The 24,055-nt window shown below is 32.4% G+C and overlaps 1 protein-coding gene across 15 annotated transcripts in view; it reads left to right on the top strand.

The window, feature by feature from the left end:
• The window catches only part of LOC114337883 (prominin-1), a 940,102-nt gene that overhangs the window by 598,981 nt on the left and 317,066 nt on the right, over positions 1-24,055 (top strand). For all 15 annotated transcript variants that reach the window (XM_050658571.1, XM_050658567.1, XM_050658566.1 and 12 more), the window contains exon 14: positions 22,956-23,303. In XM_050658571.1, the coding sequence (XP_050514528.1) occupies positions 22,956-23,303 (348 nt within the window). The remainder of the gene's footprint in view (positions 1-22,955; positions 23,304-24,055) is intronic.

The raw sequence follows: 24,055 nt of genomic DNA, 5'->3' as shown, positions 1-24,055 counted from the left end.
ATTGAAAAATATATGGTAAATGACCATCTAAAACTAACCCGTGAAACAAAATATAGGATTTTCATATCATCGACCACATCTACTGCGCCTTGTATTACATCATTAAAGGATATTATTTTAGGTTTTAAGGGGAAAAATAAAATTAATTTTTATACACGGTTGGTGACGCCGGTGGTCGTTTGATGAGAGAATCTCTCACATGAAGCGCACTTACTCAACACTATGGTGATACTAAGTAAACTGAGTCACTATCTGAGCGGACGAGTCTATTAGATTGTCGAGGGAGGATAGTTAGGAGACTAGAAGGAACTACAGCGCGTATAATTTCCCAGAAAAAAGTTATGCGCAATTTTCTGAAACCGTGAGAGAAAATCTCATATAGCGACCACTGGCGGGTTAAAGGTACTATTGGAAAGGAAATTTTTCAAAAATTTAAAGTAACCATGGAAAAAAATAGTGGTTACCAGGTTCTTTCTAAAGTGGTTCAAGCACTAGCTGGGACATTTTTCGAACCACTTAATTTAGAACCATCTATTATAGTAAATTTGAAAAATGCCCCAGTTACATCAGTTGACGTCGAAAGAAGTTTTTCTATTTAGAAATATATGTATTCAGATAGAAGCCATAAGTTTTTATTAGAAAATTTTGAACATAATTTGATAATCTATTGTTACCACAATTCAAAATAATATTTATATGTTAAAATAATTGTATATTATGTTATGTATTTATAATATTGTAAGTATTTTAGTAAATAAAAAAATATTGTAAATAATTTTTACTACATGCATATTTTCTAGATAAATATGCATATTTTGCATAAAATACTGCATATTTTTGCATAAAGTACTGCATATTTATGCGCATATTTCATACTTTTTATTTGCATATTTGCCTAAGTCTAGTCATTATCCATCCAAAATTTTCTAAATATTTAAAATAGTGATTAAATAAAGATTATCTAACCATCCAGGATCATCGGTATCACCCGATTTCACCAACGATACCTAAACAGTTGCCTTATTAAGTAATTCTTATCGATAGGAACTTCCTAAGTCAATACTTAAGAACAATAGCGTTTCACAACTAAAAGAACTGCTTATCTAGGAAATTCTTTTCTAGGTATTAATTCGGGTACGTTTGAACTATTTTTGATAAATAGAAAGAAGAATAAGATGACATTAGTGACATTACCTTACTTTTTCGATTATTTAATATTGGTTGTTTGACAAGTTGGTTTTATTCAGTTTTGTACTGTTAGAGTTATTTTATTTAGTGGTTAGTTATTTGTGAATGTCTTGTAATACGTTTTTTGTATATGTACAGTGAAATGGAGGAAAAGAAAAGAGTTGTAAACTTCACATTGACGAAAAATTAAAGTTAGTTGAATTGTCATTAATGAAATTACTTTAAAATAAAAAACATGTTGAAAATTGCTTTTTATTATTAATTTTTAATGACACACTTTTAGTGATATCATGAATGGGTTTTTGAAACACAACACTAGTTTGTTAGGTAGTAGGTAGACTACATAATTTTGTCAATAGACCTGTAAAAAACTCCAAATGATTTTCTATATTTTCCAACACATATTATATTATTAATAAAAAAGATAATACAAAATTACAACTAATATACCTAATATTACAGAATAACAGAAAAATTAAGGCAATAAGCAAATTATTGACAAACGTCACAAGTACATTAGTCAAAATTGTAAAAATATAACCTGACTGTCAACGATAAGTAATACCTAAAGTTTAGGGAGATCGAAAACCGTATCCTAAGGTAAGGTAATGCTTAAGCGGTTTAGGCAATTCTTATCGTATGGTGAAATCCGTTTTAGAGTTAGGAAGTACCTAAACCCACTTAGGTAATACTTAAATATTTAGGTATCGTTGGTGAAATCGGGCAATAATGCCCGATTTCACCAACGATACCTAAATATTTAAGTATTACCTAAGTGGGTTTAGGTACTTCCTAACTCTAAAACGGATTTCACCATACGATAAGAATTGCCTAAACCGCTTAAGCATTACCTTACCTTAGGATACGGTTTTCGATCTCCCTAAACTTTAGGTATTACTTATCGTTGACAGTCAGGTTATATTTTTACAATTTTGACTAATGTACTTGTGACGTTTGTCAATAATTTGCTTATTGCCTTAATTTTTCTGTTATTCTGTAATATTAGGTATATTAGTTGTAATTTTGTATTATCTTTTTTATTAATAATATAATATGTGTTGGAAAATATAGAAAATCATTTGGAGTTTTTTACAGGTCTATTGACAAAATTATATAGTCTACCTACTACCTAACAAACTAGTGTTGTGTTTCAAAAACCCATTCATGATATCACTAAAAGTGTGTCATTAAAAATTAATAATAAAAAGCAATTTTCAACATGTTTTTTATTTTAAAGTAATTTCATTAATGACAATTCAACTAACTTTAATTTTTCGTCAATGTGAAGTTTACAACTCTTTTCTTTTCCTCCATTTCACTGTACATATACAAAAAACGTATTACAAGACATTCACAAATAACTAACCACTAAATAAAATAACTCTAACAGTACAAAACTGAATAAAACCAACTTGTCAAACAACCAATATTAAATAATCGAAAAAGTAAGGTAATGTCACTAATGTCATCTTATTCTTCTTTCTATTTATCAAAAATAGTTCAAACGTACCCGAATTAATACCTAGAAAAGAATTTCCTAGATAAGCAGTTCTTTTAGTTGTGAAACGCTATTGTTCTTAAGTATTGACTTAGGAAGTTCCTATCGATAAGAATTACTTAATAAGGCAACTGTTTAGGTATCGTTGGTGAAATCGGGTGATACCGATGATCCTGGATGGTTAGATAATCTTTATTTAATCACTATTTTAAATATTTAGAAAATTTTGGATGGATAATGACTAGACTTAGGCAAATATGCAAATAAAAAGTATGAAATATGCGCATAAATATGCAGTACTTTATGCAAAAATATGCAGTATTTTATGCAAAATATGCATATTTATCTAGAAAATATGCATGTAATAAAAATTACATGGCTTTTAATTTCATCTTTATTAGTTCGAATTTCATTATCTTAATCTAATCCCCCCATTTTCAACGCTATCTACAGTTGCGTCATTCTTAATCTTAAAATTTTTCTGTACAAAAAACAATTTTTAAATATTTAATATGCCGTTTATTCTTGCAACGATATCTTTTATTTTCATCCCTATTGGTCCGAATTCAATTATCGTAATTTAATTCCCCCCACTATTTACAGTTGCGTCATTATTCATCTGAAACATTGTTTAAAATTGTGGGTATTTCAATATCGACGCAACTACCCTGTAGTGGCTCAGTACATAGCTACAGTTCTGTCGCTCTTGTATCATCTGTACCGGGTGTCCCAATAAGAATGGCTCTCGGCCATATCTCAGGAACCGTTTATAGTAGAGCTTTGAAATAAAAAATTTTATAACAAAAGTTGCCTCAGGAAAAGCCTGGAAATTATTTTCATAATTGTGGGTCCACCGCTAGAGGGCATAATTGAATATCAAAAATAAAAAAATATAAATTTTACAAAATTTTCCCAACGAAGGGGCACTGGAAATCCGATTATTGTATTCTTCATCAAATTCTGCGCATATTTGATTTAACAAGTTTAACTCTACCTTTGCAAATAAGAGGTGGGGGTGAGAGGGAACCTTGTTATGAAAAAATGGCTGTAAGTCCGGTTCTGCTAAATCGAATTTTGAAAACTGGGTCTTGTTGAAGACAGATCTTTTTCTTCAATGTAAGCGTGATAATTTTGAACCATCCTCATAAGTAATAAGCCAGCTGGGAGGCGTTATTTAATTTTTTTCAGAAATCTAGTTTTCTTTGGAAAATATTAAATACAAGTAAGCATTTTTAATTATACTTTATAAAATTAGATTAAATTAGCAATAGAATAGCGAAAAATGCATGTCGATACCTTTTTTCTATCTCAAGATATCTCGAGAAACGTGTAAATTTTATACATAACTGTTACTATCACCGGTAAACTAAGTTAATGAAAAGTAGTGTGCTGTGAAAAAAAACAAAATAACATTTTTCAGATGTCAACGTATAAAAATATAATTAATTAAAACAACAATATAAAGAGAAACAATACTATTAAAATTAAATATAACACATAACAAAAAGAACTACTTAGTGACGACCTAAATATTCAAATTGTTGCCCATCATACACTACTCTAGAATACATTATCCAGAGAATACTAAACGCCATTCAAAGCATATCGAGAGCAGAAATTGAGACTGCTGTTCAATCCACTCTTGAAAGAGTAAATTTTTGCAATGAAAATGATGGGCAAAAATTTGAACGTTTATGTCATCACTAAATAGTTGTTTTTATTTCTTTGTAGTAGGGCTTTTCAACGCTTCTCATTTGTTTCGAGCCTCTGTCATATGCCGTATAATCCGTGTATAATATTAATATACGAGATATGAACGAGGCTCGAAACAAATGAGAAGCGTTGAAAAGACCTAATATACGTTGACAGCTGGAAAATGTTTCTTTGTTGTTTCCATAGCACACTACTTTTAATGAATTATTTCGTTTACCGGTGACAGTAACAGTTATGTTTTTAAATTTACACGTTTTGTAAGATATCTCGAGATAGAAAAAAGGTATTAACATGCGGTTTTCGCTATTCTGTTGCTAATTTTGTCTTATTTTGTAATGTGGTATTAAAAATGCATGTTTGTATTTAATTTTTTCCAAGGAACACTAGATTTCTGAAAAAAATTAAATAACGCCTTCTAGCTGGCATATTACTTAGTGTGTTGGTTCAAAATCATAACTTTTACATTGACGAAAAAGATCTGTCTTCAACAAGACCAAGTTTGCAAAATTTGATTAAGCAGAACCGGACTCACAGCCAGTTTTTCATAACAAGGTTCCCACTCGCCCCACCTCTTATTTCCAAAGGTAGACCTAAACTTGTCAAATCAAATATACGTAGAATTTTATGAAGAATACGCCGATCGGATTTCCAGTGCCCCTTCATTAAGAAAATTTTGTAAAATTTAGATTTTTTAATTTTTGATAATCAATTACGCCCTCTAGCGGTGGTCCCACAATTATGAAAATAATTTCCAGGCTTTTCCTGAAGCAACTTTTGTTATAAATTTTTTTATTTCAAAGCTCTACTATAAACGGTTCCTGAGATATGGCCGAGAGCCATTCTTATTGGGACACCCGGTACACATTATTTTAGAAGTTAATTACGCAATAAATAGGAATTGACAAAATTTGCAGTTACGTCATTCTTGTTCCGGACCGGCGATATTATATCAACAAAAAATATCAAAAAAGGAAACTGCATGAAATATTATGGGATCCAACTTTTTAAAGAAAAAGTGTGGTGTTTAACATTGGTTAAAGCCAACACCCCGTAAAATGGGGTGTAGTTGACCACTGGGGTGAATTTGACTGAAAAGTTCGAAAATGATTCCAACATGCTTATTTTTTTTTGTTATTAATGTTAGTAAATTTTATGCTAATTCTGTTCATTGTAAATGTATGTTGAACATATTTTATGTAAAAATTTTCTTGTATATACCAAAAACGCGGCCTCGAAATTATTAACTTAATTTGTAAGAAAATGAATATTCTTAAACTTGTTATAAAAATCATTATACTAAAAATATTATTGGCAATTGTTGGTAATATTTCAACGAATCATTAACTGTAATAAATATACCAGTTACTAATTTTTAATGAATTTTTAAGTTTCGTTACAATCTTCAGATTTGTCAACTTGTGCACTTTTCGCTTATATTTGGGGTTAAGTTTACCGCCGGGGTGAAGATGTCATCAGGTCAAAACTTGCAGGACCTACATTGAATCGACGCTGCTTTATTCGTAGTTTGAAATGTGGACGGGAGCTGACGCGTAAAATATTTTTAAAGATAATGTCCTACTTATCGAAATAAATTTGTGAAATGCCGAGGGTGTATAAGCATAAGGATAAGAAGACATTGAATTTGCAGACATTTCTCAGTCATCATCAGAGCTTACCTAAAATGAATATAACCTGGTAAAATAATGCAATGATATTGAAATTTTGACTACGGTTAAGAAAAGTTGTAAGTTATACTCACGTGACATGTACATACTAACCACCAATATATAATTTAACAAAAATATGTGGTTCAAAGCCCTGTAAAAGTATTCCGTCAAGAAAACATCGGTTTAAAATGCTAAATTAAGCATGTATGTTTAAGGTATTTTGCTAATATGCCCTAGGTAACATCTGAGCTTTGGATTTGACTTGTTCACATGGTGAAAGTATGACAGCAAGTGACAATGAAATGGATAGAGACCTCCGAACGATGACAGGACAGAAATGACAGTTCCACAGGACGTTGAAAAATTAACCTGTCATATTTAAAGACTATGGTGTACAGCTTGTTAAAAATTAGAAATGATGTAACAACACACTCCATTGTGAAAATTATTATTTAAAATTCAGTAAACTAGATGTTGTAGTTAAAAATGTATTCATGCATACTGTAAGTGGAGGTGGTTAAGCAAACTACATTACACAAATGTTTGTATTCGAGAACTAAAGTCAGTAATCAAACCTTTTTATCAAGAGATCTAAGATTTAACCTTCGGAGTACGGAGATTATTTGACTTACTTAGATTACGAAGATGGGTCAAGCGTGACCCATTCTCATTTTATTTATAAGGATGTTTTAAGTAGTCAGTATTAATAAACAGTATCTTTAATTCAACAAAAAACAAACAAACATAACAATTATAATCCTAAATTATTGTATTTAAATTTTTTAAGATGGTTTCCCATGGGTATATACTAGTTCGCTCCGGCGGCCAGATTTTAATACCTTACAGAAAACGGGCATAGGTAAATTGGCTCCGGCCATATATTTGAATACGTATACCCGTAAACCGAGACGGCTGCGATTTACGTGTACCTACAAACATATTAAAAATATTTTTCGAAATCCGAAGACCGGGTCAGGAGTGACCCGGCATCATAGATGTTACGTAGAGGAAAAACTGTAATTTGCATGTTCACGAATTATATACGAAAAAATAGATTGAAACAAATAAGGAGAACTTACGATCAATCGGATTTGTAAAAAAATTATTTCATAAAATATTAAGAAATAAGTGAATTTCGGGTCACGCTTGACCCAGTCTTCGTACTCCGAAGGTTAAAAAAGCAATTTTGTGTTGATTTAATGTTATCGAAATTATTTAACTTATTGGTAGCTGTTGGAATTTGTATAAGTAAGTGTGTAAGAAATCACAATGGGGGTGACTGAGGTGTAAAAATATCTTAAATAATCTAGGGGATGTATCATTAAGAAAGCACAAGCTCAAATTTAGGCGACTAATTCCTAAAGACCTCGCAGGCTGCCCGGATCCCTAAGGGTCCAAAAACCAAAACCGTCATAAGATGATGACAGTAGGGGCTAGGGGGTATGAAATGTCTGTGAGGAAATTAGTGAAAAGGAACATGAACGGGACCCAGAAAGAAAATTAGACTTTTGATTTTAGTTTTACTATAGATGAGTGTTATATGTTGGTAATGACATATTGAATAGGTAGGGTGAGAATATCCATATGTAGAAATATGGAGGTGGGTTATATGTTGATGAAAATTTGTATAACGTGGATGTCTGAGGATGATGATATCAGTAATTTATAAGTATGTTATGGATAGATAGAAGGGGTCTAGGAAAGTTGGTCGACAACACTTCGTAGACGGAAAATTAGTCGACGACATTTGGTCGACAAACAGTTGGTCGAATGCACAATAATTCATCGAATGTACAATTCGTCGACGAAAATTTGATCGAATGGATTTTTCGTCGACAAACTGCTATTTATCTTTAGGATAAGGGGATTAATGGTTACAAACGACAGATTATTGGTTTTTATTTTGTTAACTGGATTATTTTATTATACATATCTAAATTTATTAATTTTATGGGGTTTTGTTAATTTTTTTTTAATCTTAATTATTTTTAAATTTAATGAAATTTGGCAGCAGTGGGAGAGTAGACGGCAAATATAAACCGATATTTTAATTAGTGATGTTGTACCGTTCTTCTTTTTGGTGTCGGTGCACTTGGGAACGGAGCATTTCCGGACAATTTATACTTATCAACATTTTAGACCGCAGCAGAAAATTTAAACAAAATCTTAAAAAAATAAAATAAATAATCCTTCATGTGTCACCATTTTTCCCTTTGGGCCTTTGTCGACGAAAAATCCATTCGATCAAATGTTCGTCGACGAATTTTACATTCGATGAATTGTGCATTCGACCAACTGTTTGTCGATCAAATGTTGTCGACTAATTTTCCGTCGACGAAGTGTTCTCGACCAACTTTCCGACACCGGATAGAAGTGGGTAGATGGCTAAAGATAAAAAAAAATAATAGGATTAATCATATTTTTTTTAGTTATTCCTCTTTTTTAGACAGTCAACTTCACCCCGTTCGGGGTGAAGTTGACCAAATAAGCAATTTATTTTTGCCAAGTTTGGTTTTTTAAAATACCCGTTGTTTTATCTACTAAAATTAAAGTTAAGACTTATACACATATTATGCAAAAAGATATGATACATTTTATTTTGTTATGTAGAAAATATCTTTAGTTGAAGTTGAAAAACGGTCAACTACACCCCATTTTACGGTACCTACTTTTTATGTAAAAAAAAATGTTCAATGTTTGTTTGACAAGAAGCGTAACTCCCTCCCAATCGCATAATGCAGTAATAACCATAATGCACCAAAAAGGTCACATTTCTGACCTGTAGAACTATAGACCTAGAATTGATTCCATGGTTGTTTACCCGTACGTCATCATTTTATTTAAAGCATAAGAAATAAGTTGGAAATTTAGTCCACACAACAGCAAACAGCAGTGACACAAAGTGGCTACTGCTCCGATCGCGAATTATACTATAAAATTTGACGTTATCAAATAAATAGGATGTAAAATGTTAGTTTTGCTTTAAAAGTTTAGTGCAGAAAAACAACTACATTTGAAGTAGCTTAATAGATTCTTTTAATATCACTAGTGATTAAATAAATAAACAATTTATAAAAAATATTTTTGTCATTTCTTTGACTTTTTCGGTAACTTAAACAAAACCATTGCTTAACTGTGCGAATTATTGTGTAGTACAAATAACTTCTAAGTGCAAAAACAGGACAAAAACAGCAAAAATCTAACATACCGACAGCTACAAGAACGTAAACAGACCAAAAACGTCACAAGTTGTACTTAAAATCTGAAAACGTCCACAGGCGATATTTTGTATCCTCTATCTCTTTTCGATGTACAGAGTTTAGAGCGTATAGCTGGTTTGTCTTTAGTTGCATGCGTGGAAGACAATGGTGCTAGATACAGTCGAACCCGCTTATTCGTATACCGGTTATATGAATATTCCGGTTTAAGGAATAGAAATTTGAGGTCTCGAAACGTTTATACTAGCCACCAATGATCGGTTATTAGAATATGCCGGTTATAGGAGTACTTTTGCTTAGCATGAATTTTATTCCAATAAGCGGGTTTCACTGATCAGTCGGAGGACTTGATTTATCCTATGGGAGGTACTATGTGGGAGTGACAGGTCCTATGTTTTATCTCGCCAGGAAGTAATGACGCACGGTAAAGAACCATGGATTGTTTTTTTTTTTATTTATTAAACACCAATAACATGCTCAAGGATATTACAATCTGATCAAATAATGTGATCAATGAGCAACTTATTTCTAACCTAAATTACTACTAAAAAACTTAAGACTAAGGACAAACTCGATAGTACCCCCTATGTTCTGTTAATATATTGCACAAATTTTAACTTGTACCATCACTTGCACCGTGCACTATTTTTCACTTAACTAACTCAAAGGGTTTCTTCCTCTTGACCATGGCTTGTGAACAAACTGGACACTTACCAACCTTGCGAACAGGTTAGCTTAGGTTGCAGATACGGAACAAAAAAAAATCATCCACAAGTTAAACGCGTTTTACCTGTTTTACCGGTTCTTACATATGGTGCGGAAACATTAACTCTGACAAAACGAACAATAAATAAAGTAACAGTTACACAACACGTCATTGAAGATTAATGTTAGGTATTACCATCAGATATAAGCCTAGATTATACCAAGCCTAGAAATAAGACGAAGAACAGGAGTCACGGATGCAATTGAAAGAATTGCCAAGGCTTAATGAGCTTAGGTCAGATTTACGGATGACACATGAACCAGAAAAATTCTGAAATGGCGACCAAGACAACAGACATATCGAAGCAGAGGACGACTAGCGACTAGATGGACGGATGATATAAAGCGCATCCCTATAAATTGCATGAAATAAGTTCAAGATCGAAATAGATGGACAATTTTACAAGAATGAGTGAATTTTACAAGAGGCCTACGTTCATCAGTGAGCAAATATAGGCTAATAATAATTGATAATGATGATACTTTTTATAAAATTAAAGTAGTAGAAAAATTTATAAGCACTTTTGATTGCAAGAGTTTTTTCTATTTCTACAAGGGGAACTTTCTATTTCTTTGGATTTCTATCTTTACCTCTCGATCTCTATCTACCTAGATCTATTTGTGAACCGTTAAAACTGCATACTTTGATTAATATTTTCTATTATTTATTATTACTTGCCGTCATACTTTCAACATGTGAACAAGTCAATTCCACAGCTCAGATGTTACCTGGGGTAGATTAGCTAAATATTTTAAGCATCCTAGCTTAATTTAGCATTTTAAACCAATGTTTCCTTGGCGGACTACTTTTACTGGGCTTTGACCCACATATTTTTGTTAAACAATATCTTGGTGGTTAGCATGTACATTGCACGTAAGCACTGATGATGACTGGTAAACCAGTCGAAAACTAGTTATGTGATTTTGATGTGGCCCTTTTGAGGGACTTTAAATATACCTTTCATACAGGATTTTACTCTTTTTTGTATTATATGGTATACAGCCAACTACAGGAAAACTTTTTCCTTGTGGATTTTCTAGTATGTTAATACACATCTTTTTAGACCATGAAAAATTGCAACCCTTATCGTCTAAAGCAGGTAAGGAGATGATTGTTGTAAAGAAATTTAAAAAAATTAATTTACGAAAATTAATACAATTTCTCATAAATTAAGGCGTAACACCAAAGTTTATCTAACGTCTGTAAATGTGCATGAGCTGTGCCAGGTTAAGACCAAGAATTAGCTGTGGTAGCGGTAGGTACTCTTCCATATTCCCAGTAGGAGGAATGGGACCCTCAATGTAAGGAAAGCCCCGAAATATATAAAAGGCCGAGGATGACCATCGACTAGATAAACCGACGACGTTAAAAGTAGCGGGAAACTGGATATAAGTAGCCCAGTGTACAGAACATTGGAAATAACTTAGGGAGACCTATGTTCAGCAGTGGACGCGATTGGTTGATTTATGATAGTGATGATGAGATATGACATGCAGCAGAAAACAGACAGACAGACTGAGCTGTAAAGGAATCATGGACAATAAGAAATGTCTATGGATATTAGGAGAATGAATATAATATACAGTGATGAGTGCGCCAATAACCAGCAAAATAACGGAAAAGACGGAAAACATAATACGTTGTGAAATAATAAGAGATGGAACTAGAAGGGTGTGAAATTATCAATAGACACCTATAAATATACATTATTAGTCGAGGAAATAAAGCTGAAAAAATGGCAAAACTTCGCAATTTTTTCGTCCAGCATCGATTTATATAAAAATTTGGGATTAGGCTCATTACACCCTCTAGTTCATTTTCTATATTGAGCTGTTGTACGCTTTTGGTTTTTTTAGGGTGAAAACTACCCCTAATTGTAAAAAATTATAAAATAACATTTTAAACTTTAATATTGTCAATACTAGGTTCTTATTAGTTACATAATGATTGTTTTATGCTTTAAGATATACTATCATAATATTTCAACCCTTAAAACCACACTTGTTGGAGCTATATATTAAAAATTTGGTTATCCTAAAAGAATAAATTCGGATTGCTTCGATTTACATAAAAATTGGGATTAGGATCATCTCACCCTGTACTTTATAATATTCTAGATCATGCTTAAGGGCGTTGATAATTGTTAGGGGTTTAAACTACCCGTTATTGTTAAAAATTTTATAAAAACATTGTAAACTTTAATATGGGTAAAGTTTGGTTTTGATTGGTTAAATAATGATTGTTTTATACTTTAGGATATAATATCATAATATTTAAACCCTTAAAAGCCACCCTTAATAACATTACAGTTTTTATAAGTAAATATTTTATTAGATCTATACAGAAAAAAAAGTAGAATTAAAGAATTACAAAAACATCTATTTACACAAAAATACAAATTTACAAACATGTACAAATACAAATACAAAGAGTTTTTTAGTAATTTTCAGTATACGAACCGGTTCTGTGGTATTATACAGGGTATTTCATTAATAATTGTCCATATAGTAACTGGAGAAACATTAGTACAAAATACGAAGATTTAACCTAAAACACTTAAATAAAATGTGCTTCCTTAATGAGTTACAGGGTGTTTTATCTATAAATTTAAAAACTATTTTTGCTCAGCATTTTAAAACTGTTCGACGTATCCTTTTCGTGCTTGGGAGAAAGTATAGGTACTATACAAACTACTAAATTCTGTTAAACAAACGTTTCTGTCTATTACCAGAGGCGTACGATGGGGGAAAGTGAATGGTTGACCCTTTCCAAATTCTACGCCACTGGCGGAATTTTTATTTTAGTTCAATTTTTGGATTCTCCAATACTTTCTATGAAAATAATATACTCTTCATTCGCAACGATAAAGTCATTCGTTTTCGAGATCTTTGAAGTTAAAAATGAAACGACACAGTTATTTTGATTAATGTATTGAGTCGCTTCATTTTTAATTTCAAATATTTTGAAAACTAATTATTTTATCGTTACGAATGAAGAGTATATTATTTACAGAAAAACTATTGAAAAATCAAAAAATTGCACTAAAATAGCGGTTTCGTCAGTGGCGTAGAATTTGGGAAGGGTCAACCAGCCACTATCCCCTGTCGTACGCCTCTGGTAGTAGCTAGAAACGTTTATGTATCTTAATTTAGTAGGGTGAACAGTATCTACACTTTCTGACAAGTATGATAAGGATACGCCAAATAGTTTTAAAGTACTGGGTACAAATAATTTTTAAATTTTAATCATATGAATCATAGCATAAACTAATCAAAATAACTGTGCCGTTTCATATTTAACTTCAAATATCTCGAAAACTAATGACTTTATCGTTACCAATGAAGAGTATATTGTTTACGTAGAAAGTTTTGGAGAATATAAAAATTGCACTAAAATAGTAATTCCTCCAGTGGCGTAGAATTTGAGAAGGGTCAACCATTCACTATCCCCTGTCGTACGCCTCTGGTTGTAGCTAGAAACGTTTGTTTATGATAATTTAGTAGAGTGTATAGTTGTCGCACTTTTTGCCAAGTATGAAAAAGATACGTCGAATAGTTTTAAAATTCTGAGCGAAAATAGTTTTTAAATTTTTAGTTAAAACACCCTGTAACTCAGTAAGAAACCACATTTTATTTAAGTGTTTTAGGGTAAATCTTCATATTTTGTGCTAAGGTTTGTCCAGTTACTATATGGACAATTATTAATGAAACACCCTGTAAATAGGTACTACATTGAAAATTATCCATAAGCGGACTATCCGAATTTTTCGAAAAAAAAATTTGTTTTATAAACATAGCTCCTTCATTTTTGGCGATAAAAAGTTTTTTAAAAAATGACTTTGTAGAATTTTTGAAGAGTTATAAGACTTTGTAAACTAAATTCCGTAAGATCCCTTAGTTTTTAATTAGGGTGGGTTTAAAGGGCTCGAATAAGAGGGTGTTTGCTCGTAAATAGAGCAGAGTTTTAAACAGCTATATCTCGCTAGCTGTTCACTATAATGATAATATATGCAAAGGTAGATTTTAGTTATTAAAAAAGCTACAATTTAGTAATCGATGATTTTTTCGTATCTCCAGTATTTTCGGAGATATTTTAAAGTAAAAGGTGAAAAATGGGAATTTCCAAAAAATTCATTTTCCTTTAAACTCGAATTTTTCTACAATTAGCCCTTTTTAACAGGTCAAACTGCTTGAGTGTATTAATAGTACAAATCTAAAAGGAATTACAGAAAGGTAAAAACCAATTGTTAATTAGGAGGGTAGTTAGGGGGTTGTTTTCACTGATTCTTTATAGAGAAAAGCAGGTACCGATCTTTTTCTGATCATAAGTCGCTTAATTTTCACGCTAGAAACTTTTTATTATTATTTTTGAACGGCCTAACTGTATACTTGAAAAAATATTTTTTAAGTTTTTCTGGAAAAAGGCAAAGTATTTCCGTTATTTTACTTTGAATAGTTCAAATTATGCATCTGACGAAAAAGCTAACTTTTAACATGCCGTACCTCGGTTTGTATTGGTCTTAAAGATATTACAGAAGAAGAATTTGGTTTTTGTTACTAAGAGATACAATTTTGATATCTACAGTTTTTTGATTAAATGCATCTTTTTCGAGATATTCTCAAAAAACCCAAAAAGTCGATTTTTTCATCGAAAAACTGTTACTTCCAAGCGCGAATAACTCGAAAATATTAGTTTTACGAAGAAAATGTAAAAAACATTTTTTTCTTAGAATCATTTTCTACGTCGATTTACATGGTTAAAATGTAATAAAAAAATTCCCGCCCCCAGATGGGGTGGCAACCACCCCTAAGGTTTTAGCGTACAGCGGCATGATGTAGAAAATGATCCTTGGACTATTCCCTACCTTCTGTGAAAATTTCAAATAAATCTATGCTGGACGAAAAAATTGCGAACCAAAATGCTTCATTTCCTCGATTATACAGGGTGTAACAAAAATACAGGTCATAAATTTAACCACATACTCTGCGACCAAAAGCAGTTCGATTTACCCTAACTTACCTTAGTACAAATGTGCACATAAAAAAAGTTACAGCCCTTTGAATTTACAAAATGAAAATCGATTTTTTCCAATATATCGAAAACTATTAGAGATTTTTTATTGAAAATGGACACGTAGCATTCTTGTGGCAGTAGTGTCTTAAGAAAAAATTATAGTGAAATTTGGACACTCCATAAAATTTTATGGGGGTTTTGTTCTTTAAATCCCCCCAAACTTTTATGTACGTTCCAATTTAATTATTATGTAGTACCATTAGTTAAACACAATGTTTTAAAAACTTTTTTACCTCATATTACTTTTTCGAAAAGTCAGTTTTTATCGAGATATTTTGAATATTTGTCAAATCCACCACATATTTGTATATGGTTAAGTACGGTTATGGAGACTTGGTAATAACATGAAAATTTATTTATGATTTACATTTTTAGGTATATTTTGAACCATATTAAAAAAGAAGCCACATCTCGGTAAAAGGTGCCTTATCGAAACAATACAAAGAGGCAAAATAGTTTTAAAAACACTGTGTTTAATTAATGGTACCGCAGTAATAGTTTAATTGGAACGTACACAAACCTTTGGTGGATTTAAAGGCACAATACGTCCATAAAATTTTTATGTAAACATATTAAAAACGAACTCGCAACTCGATAAAAACTACCTTATCGAAAAAATACTAAGAGGCAAAAAAGTTTTAAAAATATTGAATTTAATTAATGGTACCACAACAATAATTTAATTGGAACGTACACAAAAGTTTGGGAGGGTTTAAGGGAAGAAATCCCCCATAAAATTTTTATGGGGTGCACAAATTTGACAATAATTTTTCTTTAAGATGCTCCTTATATAAGAATGCCACATGTCCATTTTCAATAAAAAATCTCTAACATTTTTCGATATACTCGAAAAAATCTATTTTCATTTTGTAACTTCAAAGGGCTGTAACTTTTTTATGTGCATATTTGTACTAAGGTAAGTTAGGTTCATTCGAACTATTTTTGGTCCAAGAATATGTGATTTAATTTATGACCTGTATTTGTGTTACACCCTGTATATATTGATAGTTTCCCACCTTTAGAAGTATCTGAGGAGTTTGTCACCTGGCACTGTGACGGTAGAATTTTATAAAATTCTCATATGACAGTTTGACTCCCATACGTCTAAAGGTGGGAAATTATCAATATAATGTAAGTCTATATGTTTCTATTGATAATTTCCCAGCTCTACTGATTTTATCTCTTTTTATTTCACTTGTTATGTTTTCCGTTTTTTCTATCATTTTGCCTGTTATTAGCGCACTCATCGCTGTATTGGGAAGACAAAATAAAACATTTAAATAAAATAATAAATTTGCTGTAAGGTGCACGTGCACGTGTTTTTAATATTTTTACGCTCTGACTAATTAATTTTATGGCCCTGAAATTTTTGCTGCATTTTTAAATATTTTAATTTTTGTAAACAGGTACTTATTAGCCATTCGTCTGGCATTTGTCCCACTTCCAGAATTCGATTAAACAAACCTGTGACTTTTCCACACTTTTCGTTTCTTTATTTTTTTAAGTGATTTATCAATTTTTTTTATTCTTATTTTGAACCATTTTTTTTTATTGTCTGCGTTAGTTAAGCTGACTGACTTCCTGTCAAGTCGTTCAGGTTTGAAACCAGCGTACCTAAATACCTATAAAAGAGTTAAAAAATCAGAGGTAAATATAATGTTTTTCTCAAATTGTTCCCCACTGTGCATAATTCAAGATGTTCAAGATTCTTTTATAAAATGGGTGAAAACTAAGTGTTCAGCAACAGCTGTGCAAAAATATTAACTTGGGCTATCATTAGAGAGAAAATTACACGACATTTAAATAATTAATAAACCACCTGACCCCCTTCCAATTTAAAATCGTAAGGGTAGAATTTACCTTACCTATAGGGAAGCTTGGGGATTAAATATATTCACTCCCGCGTTAATATAAAGTCTCCCGCGTTAAAACAAAATTGACCTGTCTTTCCGATTTCTCATGATATTTACGGGAATATAGATATTAACGGTAGAAAGTTGCAAATTGTTGTTTCAAGTTTAAGTATCTGTTGGTGTATCGATTTTCTATTTATTTTGTGCCTAATATCCTCCTTAGAGAATATACATCCAGACAGAGTGTTAGATAAAAGAACAAGGAATTTATTTTACAATAATTATGGTTTGTTTCGACTTATTTAAAAGTTTTATTTCCAGTTTTGAAAATAATAATAAATAAAGAAATAACGAAAGTAAAATATTAATATTAATAAAGCTAAATGTGCAAATAAATTATTTCAATAAATGAAGTAAAACACAGACAGATTGTTAACTTTACCGGTTTCGCTCTCTATAATATGCAGAGCATCTTCAGGTCAACGGTTACAAGTAAATTAAATGCTATAAATAAAAACCAGAGTTAGAACAATGTCTGGTTGTAAAAAGATGCTAAAAAAATCCATAAGATCAAGCCAATATTTAACAATATACATATTATAGTCGAAGAGATAGAAGCGGATTTTGCTCGTGATAAGCAATGGCAGGGGAGCAAAGTATGCTAAATGTGCAGTCATTCGAGCGCTTTGGGGACCTATTGGTTGTGAAAAGTAGGTCCTAACACCAAAAAAAGTTAAGTAAAGTTTTCCATCTTAGTGGGGACTTGTCCATTTTTAATTTAATTTTCCATTTCCAACACACCGTGCAGATTATAGCGCCATCTATCCAGAATTCGACAAAATGTCTCGAATAAAAGTTACTTATTTTTATGTAAGGAATACAAATCTGCGATAAAAAATGATTTGATTCGATTGATTTTTCAAAAATATTGAATAAGTGTATTTTTCAGTTTTTCGATCTGATGTTCATTTCGCGAAATATCGCGAGATTTTTATTGAAAATGTACCCCCATCCCTCTCCGTGGGAAGTCGTGTTTTTTATCATTTGATAGATTTTTGAAAGTATTGAGTAAGTATTTTTTATTTTTTCGATCTGTCAATCATTTCGCGAAATATTCGCTTTTCTCTTGTGAAACTTTGGGACCCACCCATTTCTTTACGCCCCGCTCAAATCGTCAAGATTTTTGAAATATACACTGTTTTGCACGTACTTAACTTACCTTATCTTAATCTGACGATTTCGAGTTTTTATAAGGATAGATTTTTTTCGGCCCCCCCTTAACGAACTCCCCTGCATTAAGAGCCAATATATGGTAGAGGTACATTTTCAGGGTACAAGGTTTCTCCCCATGTAATAATCTGACGCGCTGGAGTAACTGCAAAAATCCCCGCTTGGGCTCCCCTACCATAATATGGACAAACTATACGGGGATTTGTTAAATTTGTCGTGTACATCACTTTTTAACACGGGCGGCAACCAGAGCGGGGGATGAGGGTAGTTATAAGGGGTCAAAGTAGCGGTTTTTATTATTTTTTTTGTGACGCTCATGATCGAGATAGTGCACCAAAAATTGGGAATAATTAAGTCATGACGTAACTAAGTAAAATCTCTAGTGGCGGAAAGCTGCTTGGGGGGACAAACGGGTGGGGCAGGGGTGTATATAAAAATTTTATGGGGTTTTTTGTGACGTTCGTGATTGAGATAGTGCACCAAAAATTGGGAATAAGTAGACCATTACATAACTAAGTAAAATCAGCAGAGGCGGAAACCACAGTGGGGGACGAGGGTTGTTATAAAGGGAGAAAGTCGCGTTTTTTATTATTTTTTTGTGACGCGCATGATAGAGATAGTGCACCAAATTTGGGGAATAAGTAGGTCATGACGTAACCACGGGCGGAAACCAAAGTTGGGGATGAGGGTAGTTATAAGGGGTCAAAGTCCCAGTTTTTATTATTTTCTTTTGTGACGCAGCTCAACATTTGTTCTCCACGTACCGTTCCGTCCCTGGAGATTTTACTTAGTTATGTCATGATCTACTTATTCCCAAATTTTGGTGCACTATCTCGATCACGAACATCACAAAAAACCCCTTATATTTTTATATTTACTCCTGCCCCCACTTCTTTGTCGGACATGCAGCGTTCCGCCCCTTGAGATTTTACTTATTTACGTCATGACCTACTTATTCCCAAATTTTGGTGCACTATCTTGATCATGAGTCAAAGAATAGAAGAGAGCCAAAAGATACACTGCCAAAAGACATCACATAACAAAAGAATAAGCCCCCAAACACAATCATTAATGTAAGAGCGGAGAAAAATGCAAAGTAATAGAAGTAAAGAACACCATGAACTTAGAGAGATAAGTAAAAGAATACAAAAATCTATTAGAACCGACAACCGAAAATATAAAAACGAACAAATTTGACAAACAATTGAAGATAAAAAGAGCCTCAAAGTTCTAAGAAGACAATTAACAAACGGCAAAAAAGAAATAACGAAATTAAAGGATGGAGATGGAAATATCATCATCAACAGAGATGAATTATTAAGGGTAGTAGAAGACTTCTATACAGAACTATACAACAGGCAACAAAACCATGACGAGCCACTAGAAGATTCAGAGAAAAGGTTAGTCAACCAAGGATCGGAATTGATGCCTGATATATCAACAGACGTAATCAGAAACGCATTGAGGAAAATGAAAAGAAATAAAGCTCCGGGAGAAGACAATATCGTTATAGAAGCTGTAAAGATTGGAGGAGACAGACTTTTAAACAACATAAAGGAATTGTTCCAACTTATGTCTGCACCAAAGTGAAACACCTACAAGATGGCACAGTGAACTTACCATCTTATTACACAAAAAGTGCGATCCAACAGACCTCGAGAATTACCAGCCCATAAGCCTATTAGACCACCTCTACAAGTTACTCACAAGAATAATAACAAATAGACTGGAAACAAAATTGGATTTTTACCAACCTAGAGAACAGGCGGGTTTTAGGAAAAACTTTGGTACTAACGACCACTTACACTGCATAAAAGGAATTATAGAGAAATCTATCGAATACAACTGACCATTGGTCCTGGCTTTCGTAGACTTTCGCAAAGCATTTGATACGATAGAGATTAACAGCATAATGAGAGCATTGGAGGAAAGTCATATAGATTATCGGTACTCCAAACTGATAGCGAACATATACAAACAATAATGAAACCATGACCGTCCGACTACACAAAGGTACCAAATCTATAAAAATCAAATGAGGAATTAGACAGGGAGACACGTTATCTCCCAAACTTTTTACGGCCGTACTTGAACATGCTTTCAAACAATTGGAGTGGGACCGACGAAAGTGAAAGGCTCTCCCACCGACGATTCGCAGATGACATAGTTCTTATAACAGACAACTTAAAAGAGATTAGAACTATGCTTACTGAGTTAGATACCGCCTGTACAAAAGTTGGTTTAAACATAAATTTTGGAAAGACACAATACATGACAAACCTGGTACCAAACGAAAATCCAAAAGTCGGCGTCAACGAAATAGCATTGGTCCATAAATATAAATACTTAGGGTATGAGATCCAAATTGACAGGGACAATGAAACTGCCAAATTACAGAGAAGGATCACCTTAGCATGGGCCGCATATGGAGCTCTATCAGATATCTTCAAGAGAAACTTGCCAAATTATTTAAAAAGAAGATGTTCAACCAATGTGTGCTTCCAGTCATGACTTACGGCGCCGAAACATTATCGTTAACCCAGGCCACAGCAACGAAACCTAGAGTGGGTCAAAGAAGAATGGAACGGTCACTACTTGGACTGACTCTCAGAGACAGGGTCAGCAATGAAGAAATCAGAAGAAGAACAGGCGTCAGAGATGTTATAGAGCGAGTAGCATGGCTAAAGGGGCATTGGGCGGGCCATGTAGCCAGAATAAAGGGCGGGAGGTGGACCCAAAAAATTACAGTGTGCAGACCAAGAGAAGACAAAAGAAGTGGAGGTAGATCACCTACACGATGGACAGACGACGTCAAAAGGATTGCTGGGAATTGGTTGCAGAAAGCTCAAGATCGACAAAATTGGAAGAAATTAGGGGAGGCCTATGTTTAACTTCGGATGCATAAGGCTGGATGATGATGATCTTGATCACGAGCGTCACAAAAAAAATAATAAATACCGCGATTTATTACCCCTTATAACTAACCTCGTCCGTCACTCTGGTTTCCGCCCGCCTGGTAAAGTTATGTACATAACTAATTCAACAGATCCCATATAGTTTTTCCATATTATTTATCAGGAGCAAAATCCGCTTCCAGCTCTTGGACTATAAAGGAAATTTGGAAAGAATTTCAATAGGCATAAATAAAACTATAATTACTGGTTGCACTAACAGATCTTAAGCGTAAGACGAGAATAAGGTAAGAATTAATATAATATAATTATACTATTACATAATAAGATTATTAAATATAATGATAGATATAATTAATAATAAGGTAAGAATCGAAAATTACGGTGTAACGTAAGTGATACTTAAGGCGGCACTATCTATAAGTTGAGCTTGGCTAAGCTGGAGCTTAAGATCTGTTGGTGCAACCAGGCATTAGTCTCTTTTCTTTTCTATCATTGATGATTTCATTGAACTAGATAATAATTTAACGCACCAACAATTTTAAAATATTATATAAGATTTGTATACCGGAGAAATCAACAGGGATTATTCCACGATTAACAAACAAAATAAAAATAAAACAAGAAAATCGAGCGGTGTTAATGCCGGAGATCTAAGTGGTCACTCCATAACGACAAATCAACTTGCCGGGATAATTCTGGCAATGGTCTGACTGTTTTGTAAATTCTACCTTTCATTCCTTTTCTGATATTTTTTGAAAATATAATTTATTTATTATATTGTTATCAATCAAAAAATTCCCACAGGATCAACAAATAAAGGTTCGATAACATTATCTAAAAGTTCCAACGATTTTTCACTTGTCAATAGATATTGAATATGGGCCCGATAGCCGCGTTTATTAAAATTCCATCCCAAAGATATATTTTTTTTTGATGTTTGGGAATAACCGTACATTGATTTTTGTTAACTTTATTTGTTATCATTTCACAACATTCCACCTATCGTAATCATCTTTATTTAGTTCGCCCAATAGGTGTATCTTCTACTTCCCTGATGAATGTTGTTGGATCCATAGCTAAATTTTCAATAATTACATATATCTGTATGTCTTCCTCTAAAACCTTTTTTCAGCCAAAGGGGAAAATCCATTGTTATTAGTAATAATTAATTTTTAAAAACAAAAAATATATAACTGACAAATTAATATATTCAATCGACTGCCATTGTAGGATGTGCTCGGGCAATCCTCCACTAAATAGATATTTACTCTGCTCATACCTTCTATATTAAATTGGCAAACTCGTGCAATGGGTTCAATTTTTTTTGTCAGTTGTCCCTTAGAAAGTCCAGTTATTAGTTATTCTATAATAAGTATCTTCTATAATTACTTTAACAACTGTGATTTCTTTTTGCCAGGAGATCTTTGGGAAGATTGTCTAGCGCCTCTTAACTAGCATTAAAACATACTTATGATCGACATGCTTATCTGGTATCTTTTATTAAATACAGTAGCTGTTCTTTTAGCACTTTCGTCACATTTTAGCCAAGGAAAATAATTTCGTTGCTTTCCGTTAATGTAAAAATAATTTTTAATAATAATAATTGTCAATACCAACGATATCTATTAGATAAAGATCTGCAATGTAGTAATAGAGACCACAAAACTATATCCTGCTATTATAATTATTATCACTACAACTTTCTTATTTTTGATTGTCTTTTTGAGTTTGTCGCTATTATTATGATATGACTCACCCTGTGTAAGCATACTGAGGTTTTATAAAAATATACTTCAAAGACTTCATAAAACGTAATTTTTAAATTCTTTTTTAGGGTTTATCAAGTGCATCATCTCTTAATTTAACGTACTACAGATTACAAAGTTCAGGACCAGTTACAAAAAGGGACCTAAACTCCTTTGCCGACCAATTAAATACCGTCGCCCGGCAGTTATCAGATGCGGGCAGTGCCAGAAAATTCGACAATCTTGCGTTTTCCGTAAGAAAAACCTTCCAAAGCGAAGTAAAACGGCTAATCGAAATTAGAAATACGATTATGTACAAAATAACTACATTAGAGGTATTATTACCTCCTCTTAACCAAAAGATCAATGACTCTTTGGAGAATTTGAAGAATATACAGTTCTTTTTGGATACTAAAGGATCAGAAGTAGCAAATAAGGTAAAAAGGCCTCTATGGTTGTTCTTCCTGTTATATATATTATTATTAGATATATTATTTGATTTAATTGAGAAAATCTTGTCAAATTCTAGTAATATTGCTTAATTATAATAATCGTGCATGGAATGTAAACTCTAGAGTGCTATGTACTAAGAGTATAAGTCAAAAATGACAGTTTTTAACTACGGCCCTTCAAAGTTTTTATTATCGCTTCTGAAATAACTAAATTTAAAAAAAGTTATAAAATATGATTCTTAACTGTAGTAATTAACTAATTTACTTTATATTTTAATAATATCTTATTAATTATAAATATTAGTTGACTTGTACTCTTAGGACCATGTTCGCTTTATGAATTATACTCTTAGTCCCGCTAGTTTTGAGGATTTGACAAATGAGCAAAGTAGTAATAAATAGAGAAATTTTAAAAATTCTTTATTTTTTACCTAATATAATTAAAAATAATTAAAAAAAAACATTAAAATTAAGGTTGTAAAATTAACTTACACAATTTTATTCAGAATCTTCAGATTCGGAGTCTTCTGGATATGTGTTTTTTACCCCTGCTGATGTTTTCATAGACTTATAAAAATCATAAAACTGGGGATGTATTAGGGTCAAGAGGGCCATAATATCTTTTTTCTTTTTCACAGAAATTGGTACACTTTTATTATAACACTTGGGAGGTTCTAGGTTAACATTTCCTGTATTATTGCGGCGATGGAGACTAAAGCAACGAAATGGCTCATTCT

The sequence above is a fragment of the Diabrotica virgifera genome, chromosome 8, assembly GCF_917563875.1.
Source record: "Diabrotica virgifera virgifera chromosome 8, PGI_DIABVI_V3a".
In the NCBI taxonomy this organism is placed as follows: Eukaryota; Metazoa; Arthropoda; class Insecta; order Coleoptera; family Chrysomelidae; genus Diabrotica; species Diabrotica virgifera.
This window is presented reverse-complemented; position numbering and strand designations above follow the sequence as displayed.